Raw genomic sequence first — 10250 nt, 5'->3', positions numbered from 1 at the left:
TTCCCCAGATCTCAATCCAATCAAGGATTTATGGGATGTAGTGGACAAAACAAGTCTGATCCATGGAGGCTCCACGCTACATGTACAGAACTTAAAGGATCTGCTGCTAATGTCTTGGTGTCAGATACACAGCACACCTCAGAGCTCTTGTGGAGTCCATGCCAGGCAGGTGCTTTTAATGTTTATAACTAATGGGTTGTAAACGTACAGTACTGTCATTATATCTGCTACTCTTGTATTATGAAGTATACCTGAAGTGTAGCACACAGACTTAGTCATATAATAGAGCTGAGATAATCCAGAGCCAGGCCAGGCAGCAGATCGACTGGCTCAACATATCGACTGTCTGCTAGCCAATGATGGTTGTGACATTGTATATGGTTTAGGGCACTATATAAATAAAAACCTATAGAAACTGTAATACTTCTGTCATTCAATACAAGAATTTAAGTTATCAAGAAGTTTCCAACATAGAAAAAAAGCACTGTAGAAAAAGTGTAGAAAAAAGGGCTGCACCTGCAAGTTCAGTGACTGTGCTCTGTCGTCCAGCTTCAGGTCTTTCTTTACGTACGCCATGAGCTTCTGCTCTGGTGCAGGAAATGACAGCTTCAGGAATCCAATAACAATCCGCAGGGTGGAGAGAGCTGCAGAAATCTCATTCAAAAACTGGAAATCATTCATGATGCAGTTCCTTTCGTTGGTTTTCAAGGGTTCCTGTTGGGGAAAAACCCGTAAATTATCATAAAAGCATGATAATTTTCAATAAGAGGCAACAAATAAATAAAGTTTTTGAGCATAATGATTTTTATCATCCACTTTTTTAATAAAATGCAAGATAAACACTTCTACTGTGAAATGTCCTTTGTTACTTAATCTTATTTTCAGAGTATTTTGCTGAGAGACATTCATCAATAGACAACAATAATGAAAGAATGACATGACTGTAACAGTGCTTCTCTTTATTATAATAAAACATGAAACATTAATGTAGAGCGGTTATCATTTCATACCAGCTTGTCCTGCACTGTTCTGAAAAAGGCACGCAGCGTTGTTCCAGTGTCGTGTTTAAATAAGGAAGTGTCTGAAGGAGAAAAATGAGATGGGATGAAAAAAAACAACACATTAAATAATCTAATGTAAACAGTTACAGTCTGAATAATGAAACAGCTTTTTAACTAAACCTCAACAATATGCCAAACATTTATTCTGATTATTTCACATCAATATCAAAGAACAACAAATCCGTTTACACTCGTTGACACTGGAGGGTCCTACCACTCATGATAAACAAACATCTCCTTACAGAAAATATCACCATATCTACAATAAACATGTTTTTTCAATCTGTTTATGTGGAGCTTCCATGTCCCTGTGAATGAGTTCTTGCTAGATAATCCCAAGCTGTCAGAGCTGCTGTCTAGAGAATGAATTCACACCTGAGACCTGTCTCAGTGTAGGTGCAGAAAACAGTCATGTGTTCCTGTGCTAGGTTTTTTCAGCATGTGCTGGAGGTGACACTGGATAATGATAATGATCCATGTTGAAGCAAACTGAGTAACTTTATGGTGGGGTGATCAAACTTTACACAGCACTGTATCTTATTTTCTGAAGCCTGAAAGCAGCTTAAAAAAATTGCTTACAGTGACTTGATCATGGGTTTCTCTTTGAAGAATCGATCTATTATCTGCCGCTCCACAGTTTGAAAGTTATAGTTGGTGCTCTGTTTCCCGTCCTCGTACACCATGTGGTCGATGTTTGAAATGGCAATAGTGAGGAAGTCTTGCTCAGGAACACAAGTGATGACATGGGAAGGCTTGAGCTCCTGAGCAGTGATCACCCTTAAACACAGGAACAATAATGATGATGATAATAATAATAATAATAATAATAATAATAAAACATTACCATGACGTTTTAATGGGCCATGTTCATAATTATAATGACAGCAGTGAATTTTAATTATTGAACAGAAATGAAATATAAAGATGAATAATGACTATTATTAATATTGTTTCAAACAAACAGAAAATAGCTTTTGAATTAAATTAATTGTGTAGATACAGGGTGATTCAGTACAATTGTGGATCACAGTACAATTCTAATTAAACTGGTTTATAATATGTATTTAATTTACCCCTAGTGATGAAAAGCATAAAAACACAAAACTATTCTCTTCTAGAACGTACTCTTTTTCTGTTACACACACAGTGTCTGAGTTCCAGTGCAGATGTAACAGTGTACCTGTTGCTGTCGGGTTGGTCTTTTCTATGAAATCGTTCTGCGTCTGTACGAGGTACTTGTTATAATCTGAGCCACGGAGCCTTCTGTTGGTAGGAGGTCCAGGATCGTTAAGTCATCTTTTTCCTTCAGCTTGGCTGTAGGAAAAAGAACAATTTTCGTGATGATTTAACACACTCTCAGGTCATTTTCTAGCCGGTGTATATACGTATACAACACAGCTGGACCTATTTCATAGATTTACTCTTACAGTGGTGCAAAGATGAAATTAAAAAAAAACTTACAATTAATTGACTTTAAATGTTTCCATAACAGCTTCATAATTTCAGCACTTTCGCTGAAGTCCTGTTGTTCATGATCTAAAGAAGAACAAAAAAGACAAGATCATTAAAAACATAGTACAACAGTAATTACTGATAACAACCTAAACGAATCACTCTCTACAATTCTCTTCATTAACTGTAAAATGTTTTATAAAAATATGTTAACACAGATTCTTGCCCCATTGTGTGTGTACATATCAAAGACAACGATCCACATCAGTTTACATTCATCTCACCTGCCACATTCTCCTTCCTGAAGGTGTTAATAGGCACATTATTGTAACACTGCAGATCCAGATTCACAAAATAGCACATCAGTTTCTGCTGAAGGCTCAGAACCTGAGGGAGATATCTGATGTGTCCAATGTGAACATGCTATAAATACAAAAATAAATATAAATGACTTATGTGGTGTTCAATCTTCTCTGCAATAGACTGCAGGGTTTTATTCCAACCAATCAGGAGCCACAGCTGCATCATAGTAACGGTCAGCTACTTTCTCTATATGCAGAGTTGTATGAATGATGTGTGAACAAATTATAATCACTATAATCATAAAACTCGTACGCTTTTTAGGAGTTCTGAGAGAAGAGGAACATTTTTCCTTTCATCTTCCTGCTCAATTAAGTGACTGAAGCGCTGGATGGTCATCCTCTGTGTGAAGCTCCACATGATCGGAAGGTTGAACAATCCAGAGGTAGGCAGGTCCGTCAGTGCTGGCTCCTTACTGTAGATCATCTTTTCCAAAGTACCCAGGCCTGCCAACCTCAGCATATTACTCTGAACCTCCAATAGCTGTGTCTCAAAATTCTTCAGAAACATCACAAATTATAATAAGATTCAAATCAAAAGATTGTTCAATTACAATAATATTTTTTATCATAAAGGGTTTGTAAATAAAAATAAAAAAGCACTCTGATAACCATCTGGTAAAAAAGAAAACTAAGTTCAGTCTTAGACTCAAAGTGAAAGTGAAATTTTACCTGAAAGAAGGCCTGAAGTCTTTGGTGAATGACTTTCTCCCATTCCTCCCGTTTTTCCTCACTGTCTGTTATTTGGATCTGAAGGTTCGGCTCTGAATGAGAGCAGCACACAGTTACAAGTTTTTGTCCTTTCAAATACTGAGATTAAAAACCCCCTACTTGGATTGTATTAGCTTTATATGGAGATACACTGTCTATGTGAGATATCATAAGCAATACTAAAATCCACCATGTCAGGAATTTGTTATGTTATGATATTACAGCCTGGGACAGCCAGAAATCCTTCTTCAGTCTTTATTTTGTTATGAAGAAACCTTTTTATTTGTCAAAAGTCAGTGGTCTGTTCTCTAACGAATAACCAGGTCTCAGACGAGCTTTAGTTTGCCAGTGTATAGTTTCTATGACGTCTGGTTCATCTCAAAGTTTCTTCTCAACACTGGTTCTTCTGATTTACTAACTCATTACCAATAATATTATAAAATCACTGTAGTCCTCCTGCAGTGTAGAGATGGAGACTTCTCCTAATGGGCACTGAAGCAACAGTTATGTTCATTAAAAAAATAATGGAGAGCAGAGAAACAGGAGATATTACCAGAGAAGCTCTCCAAGATGAACCTCAGAAACAAGTGGACGGTCATCTCAGCATCTTGCTCACTCTTTCCTAAAGCTTGGGCGAGCAGCTCAATGTCCTTCTGAAGGTGGTCAAAGAGGTGCTTCCTGATATTCAGTGCTCCTTGTGGCATCTCCGTGAGATTCTGAACATCCTGAACAACAACACCAACACAGGAACATCACACAGTTCAACATCTCCTGTTAAAACCACCAGCACTACAAAATTAACCATTAAACCATTTGCTAAATGATAAACCAGCTAATTAACCCTCTAATAATCATTTGATTACAACTTAAATATTTGTGGGTCCTTGGTTATTTTGTAGAACTTTTTTTTAGAACAGTTGTATACCTATTTTTATTTTAATTTGGAACATACCTCTTTGTGTTCAGTTGTACCCCAGATCATGGAGGAGTGTATTAATGCTCGCACCAAGTGGAGGTTAGCGCCATAAAGACTTCTCTCTCCAACCTGCTCCTTCCGTCTGCTAGGATCACCGAGGTTGTGACCTCTTCCGCTGCCCTGTAAATTACTTATTTCAACAAAAAAGCCCTTGTAATTAAACCAAATAAAAATGATAAAATTACTAAAATCACCAGATGCAATCACTCATAAAATGCAAATGTTTTTTAATTCTTAGTTTTCATAAAGTTGTTGTTAAAAAGCATTTGGCGCATGGCATTAGGTAAACATCATGGGCGTTTTGGATCAATTCTGGTATTAAGCTGAATACTGCAAACTAAAGCTCTTTATATTCATGCATTTAACATTTACCTGAACTCTGTGAAACCTTCTACTGGTATGTGTCTCTCACCACCAACTTTACTGCCACAGTTAGCACACACTGATGTTACATATGGTCTCCCACACTAGGTTGAAAGCAAACAATAATTCATGGTGTTATTACAGTACAAGATGAAATATGAGCAAATTTCAAAAGCAGTATTTGAGAGATGAAGTCGATACTTACATTGCCAATTAAAACAGGTTCTCCACAAACACACACTGGGGAGAAAGAAAATTCATTCATAGAAGGAAAAAGAAACTACTGTGAACATGAGGAGTATTGAGTTCTGATACAGGAAATGGAGACAAGGAACACCCTTGAAGTCCAAAATCAGCTTAAATAGTGAGAAGACAGGGAGCGTAGTTGAGCACAGATTCCATTAAAATACAAACTTAAAATTCAATGACTGAAAAATGAGGAAAAATTGGACCTCACATAGCACCTCACATTGAGATGTTAATCACTTCTGACTGCCCATCACACAGCTACCGCTCCATAACGGGGCATCGGACACACATTATAAACTTAATGTAGTGTGCACTTTATAAATATAATATGGATTTGGATACATCAATTAAAGCAGATAGAAACCTTACCCCATATCTTCAGATTTTCTGCTTGAGCTTCGGATTTAAAGTTTTTAATCCAGACTTTTATTTCATTTACTGAGTTAGGCATAGTTGGGATGAAGGAATCCTGTACAACAGAAAAGTGTATGTTTGAGGAGAAAAGGAAACATTATCAATGTAGGCTTTACAGAAGTGTTTCGAGCAAGCTGTATTCCTCACTGCTGTTTTATTCCACCAGAACCACACTGTGCAATCACTGCTTACACCCTCGAACCCCAATATTAGCTAGACTGGATATTGTAGGAATGTGTATTTCTGATTCTCTGTCTGTCTGACTCTGGTTTTTGGGAAAATATTGAGTTCCGTAAATCCATCAGTTTTTCACTATAATGTAATTTGTGCTGCTGCTACAGGATATTTTGAAGACTTGTACATTAAATCAGTTTATTTTAATTAATTTATTTGAACTTATAGTGAATATTTAGAAATGTATTTTTGTCCTAATGTATTATTCTATTGAGCCTTGATGGTTTTGGTCAGATGGTTAGTTTTTAGGCATTTTAACCCTTATGTGTAAATAACCCAGTTGAATGTTTAGTGTTTCTATTTGACTGCTAACTCTAGTGTTAGTAATTCACTACAACATGCCTCTGGTTTTTAAAGCTCAAAAGATCAAGGTGCTCAGGTATAAGAGCTAGTGTAAGAGATGACAAACTCTGCTCTTGAGCTTTGTTGGTGTTAATTTAGACAATAAACAGTGATTAACAAAAATAGTGTCTAACTGACAGGACTCACTGTATGAAGATCATCACTTTCTCACATAATGTAGAAGATCTCAAAACCTGAACTTTGCACTGACAGGTAATTAGCCACAAAACTTTAAAACAACTGATGAAATTACTCTGTAAAGTACCGACCTTGCAGTTTCCTGGACTGAAGCACAGAGCATTTAGCAGTTTCATCTCTGGTGCTGTAGAAACGTGTGCTACTAGGGCAGTGTGTAAGATAATCTGTGACAGACTGCAATCCCCAAGCTCTGATTGAGAGATTTTAACAAGCTGACCCCAGCTGGTGTCTGCGTTTGACTTCATCTTCATCTTCGTGATCTAAAATGAGTTACAGAGGAGTGTGTGTGATGTAGAGTCTATAAGATCATTAGTCAGTTCCCTAATACTCAGATCATATGTTGTGCTTCATTCACATTATAAATGGCTTGAACTATGCAGCAAAGACATGCAACGACATAAGAAACTCCAGTTTAGATATATAGTTATCATATTAATACTCCTGATGATTAATGCAGAGTCATGGCAGAAGACTCTGTAGTCAATCATCATGCACTGATGTAAGTAAAAAATAAAGAATTCTAAGTGTATGAACACTTCTCACCAGAGAGCCTGTACTGTCGGCTGAAGCTGTGTTCTGTGTGAGCTGCCTGAATGCAGCTAATGCCATACACACCTGGAAACACGCGCTGCCTTCAAACTCCTGGTAAATCAAACACATCATGATGTATATAGTCCGGTTATTTTCAAACAGCACATCAGCACATATACACAAAGATAACCATCACTAATTATTTTCTACACAAACAATAGAAACAAAACTAATAATTTAGATTATTACTATAATTACTATTATTATTTAAGTCCAAACCTGTGCAATCTCATGTGAAGGCTCTTTTAAAGCTCTGAACGAGTCTACGACTATCTTCTCATACATTTGTCCATACATCAGGAACTGATCCACTGCTCGTGTAGAGTCCTGTTAAATTGTTACATTGAGAATAAAATTACAGCTTTACAATAAAAAATGTTTCGAAATGTACAGATTATTTATCAAAAATAAACTTACATTCAATTTAATAATCATGACTGAAAGACAAAAATGTATGTTGTGTATGCTGTTCATTTGTTCCTTCATAACATGTTAATTCATTCCCAACTTCACATCTGATGAATTTCTGGAGAAGAATGTGCAGATTTGTACCTGTTCTTCTAACACCTCACTCGGTATAGTCCACTGAAACCTCTCACTCTGTCCCAGTTGATGGACCAGGCTGAATCCATGTGTCTCACAGATGTTGCGTAAAAGGAATATCTGTATCCACGGATTGTCCGTGTCAGACAAAAGCTGTTTCAAGCGTTGTAGGAGATGTCTGCACTCTTCAGCATCATCTGTGACCTCTAAAGTATAAACACAAAAATGAACAGGGGTTTTCCATTAACCCTCAAAAAAGTTTCAGAAATGACCACCACCACATGCTAATGCCTTGGTAAAGCTCCTGTAAAACAACACTATTAATTATTTTCTACTGTAATTATTTCAAAATAAAAGTCTCCAATAGCCCTAAAAATCTCTATTGGGTTAAAGAAACTGTAACGTTTAGTCTGTTACTATGTATTAATTTACTTGTTTCCAGTCTCTAAAAGCTACTTCTAAATTTGGGTAAAAAATAGCTAGAAGAAACTTTAAAATGTGGAGGATGATGTTGTAGTGCTAACGAAAGTAATGTGTGTGCCTTTTCATGTGTGTGTGGAGCTGCTCATACAGTACACACATTTTTTAACTGCACTGTGCTTGTGAATGAGAGTGTCAAAGTAACTGGAACAGTTCATTTTATTGACGTGAATGAGATAAGGAATGAAAGAAACGTAGGTTACATTAGAATATAGCAACTAAATGGTCTAAACTTTGTGTGGCTTTCACACAAAAATCACGTCCATGTGAATGTGTGCAAGGACAGAAAAAGTCACATTAAAAAGAACATATAGAGGTTGTATTCTGAAAGTAAATATTTTGAAGGACCTTCACACAGTACAATCCTGATGGCCTCAGATGCAACCGTGATGGCAAACCGCAGTTTTGCGATGGTGTGTAGATCCTCAGAAATCATGTTCTGGTCAGACTCGATAAACACACAGGTACCAAGACATTTGACTGCCTTGTTTATGAGACATCCTTGACTGGAAAAGTGGATGTGATCCTGCAGAATATTTTAATAAGTACAGTTTATAAAACAGAATATTAAGCTGAATAAATCTAAGCTTTTTCAATGTTGTTGTTTGGATGTTTCACACTGATGCATGGCCATTGTAAAATGGCATGATGTGTTGGATCAAGTGCTATTCTATGTGCTGCATTAGTGGGATGACAACAGGATTTGTGTTACTTCCATGACTTTATATTTGCTATGTTGGTTTCACTAATGCTCTTGATCATCCTACAAGCACTTTACACAGATTAATCTGATTTATAATAGCTGCTAGAAGAGTTTTATATTATAACGCCTTGGAGCAATTCGAGAGACAGTGCTGACCTCGATGCTGCGCACCACCATGAAGTAGATTTCATCAGCGTTCCTCTCGTTTGATTTCACAGCCTCTTTAATGAACATCTGGAGCTGAGGTGCTGTTTCCTCCATTCTGGCCCCCCCAAAAAACAAACAAACACCAGCTCTTAATTTTAGGTGATTAGGTGATTTCACTTAAAAATAATAGCATGATGATACAAATATCACAATGCTAACAAATTCTAGATTCTGATTGGTCAAAAGTAAGAACATTATATTGGTATAGCTTAATATATTCTCTTAAACATACTGCAAGAAAACCACTGCCATTCAATTAGAGGTCAGTATTCACAATTATAAGATCCACTGCATCACGTTTTACTTTTACTCTCTAATGCTGGACAACTATTCTACGAGCAGAGATCCAAATGAACACAATACCCGCATTTCAGTAGGATCTTGAGTACGAGAGACTGGACAGCCGGGTCTGGGTTCATGTACTGCTGTAATGTGGACCTCCCACTTGTAGCTATAGAAATATGTTCATATCACTTAAGAAGAAACAATCTTTTACATTAAGGTTATTCATTCTTATTCATTTTAATACTGTTTATTTGTTTATTTTCTTTATGTAGCATAAATCTGAAGACCATTTTCACTACTGCAGGTAGTTTTTTGTCTAATTCAGTCATATATATTTTTTTTTATATATTTCAGGACATTTTGATATAAAATACTGATTAATTCACACACTGTACACAAACTACATTTAATTACAAGTTCTTAAATCATTACCTTCTGTAGATGGGCTACATCTTACATAGTCCATGAGTTTGTTCAGTACGTTGTCAGTCAGCTGCTCTTTGCTACTGATAAAGTTCCACATGAACTCCACGAAGAAGGAATTGCACTTTCTTCTAAATCGGTTCACTTTCAGAAAGGTGTCTCTGGTAAAACAGGAAAGAAGTGTACACTTAGAAGTTTCTAAAGGTTAGAATTTTTGAATTTCTTTCTGCAAGAATAAAATGATAAACATTTAATTGAGATATTCTTACTTGGCCACAACTCCACAAGGTTTGTAGTCTTTACTGATCGGTGTTTTGCATTTCCTACACTGTGAGTCTTCATGGTCCTTTAAACAAGAAATGTGAAACATGTGTCCACATTCCACCTCAGCTGTGTTGTCCTCTGTGAAATCTTTATCACAGTAGCCACATACGACTCTGACAGAAGAGAATAAAAGTTTTACAGTAGCTTTCTAACCTTTAATTATTATATATGCTTGCAAGTGACCTCTTACAATTGTCAGTTGTCTATTGTACAATGTACACTGGCCAGTCACTGAGGCAATTGACATTTAATAACCTGTCGTTCTTGAAGTTCTCTCAAACTTAATGTTACATAATTCAGTAAAAGCTGAAAATTTGTGGAGAAAATTTTTTTAT

General features: G+C 36.4%; 1 protein-coding gene across 1 annotated transcript in view; it reads right to left on the bottom strand.

The window, feature by feature from the left end:
* Window positions 1–10250, bottom strand: part of LOC125138474 (E3 ubiquitin-protein ligase rnf213-alpha-like) — a 102648-nt gene that overhangs the window by 40788 nt on the left and 51610 nt on the right. The window contains 24 exon segments of the mRNA XM_047818693.1: window positions 517–714; window positions 1011–1081; window positions 1316–1320; window positions 1641–1838; window positions 2235–2301; window positions 2304–2375; window positions 2523–2597; window positions 2798–2936; window positions 3129–3371; window positions 3545–3636; window positions 4137–4308; window positions 4536–4689; window positions 4932–5026; window positions 5128–5162; window positions 5541–5640; window positions 6431–6619; window positions 6903–7001; window positions 7170–7277; window positions 7503–7699; window positions 8322–8499; window positions 8833–8938; window positions 9247–9334; window positions 9601–9752; window positions 9861–10028. Coding sequence (XP_047674649.1) covers window positions 517–714; window positions 1011–1081; window positions 1316–1320; window positions 1641–1838; window positions 2235–2301; window positions 2304–2375; window positions 2523–2597; window positions 2798–2936; window positions 3129–3371; window positions 3545–3636; window positions 4137–4308; window positions 4536–4689; window positions 4932–5026; window positions 5128–5162; window positions 5541–5640; window positions 6431–6619; window positions 6903–7001; window positions 7170–7277; window positions 7503–7699; window positions 8322–8499; window positions 8833–8938; window positions 9247–9334; window positions 9601–9752; window positions 9861–10028 — 3001 coding nt within the window.

Source organism: Tachysurus fulvidraco, chromosome 9, assembly GCF_022655615.1.
Source record: "Tachysurus fulvidraco isolate hzauxx_2018 chromosome 9, HZAU_PFXX_2.0, whole genome shotgun sequence".
Classification (NCBI taxonomy): domain Eukaryota; kingdom Metazoa; phylum Chordata; class Actinopteri; order Siluriformes; family Bagridae; genus Tachysurus; species Tachysurus fulvidraco.
This window is presented reverse-complemented; position numbering and strand designations above follow the sequence as displayed.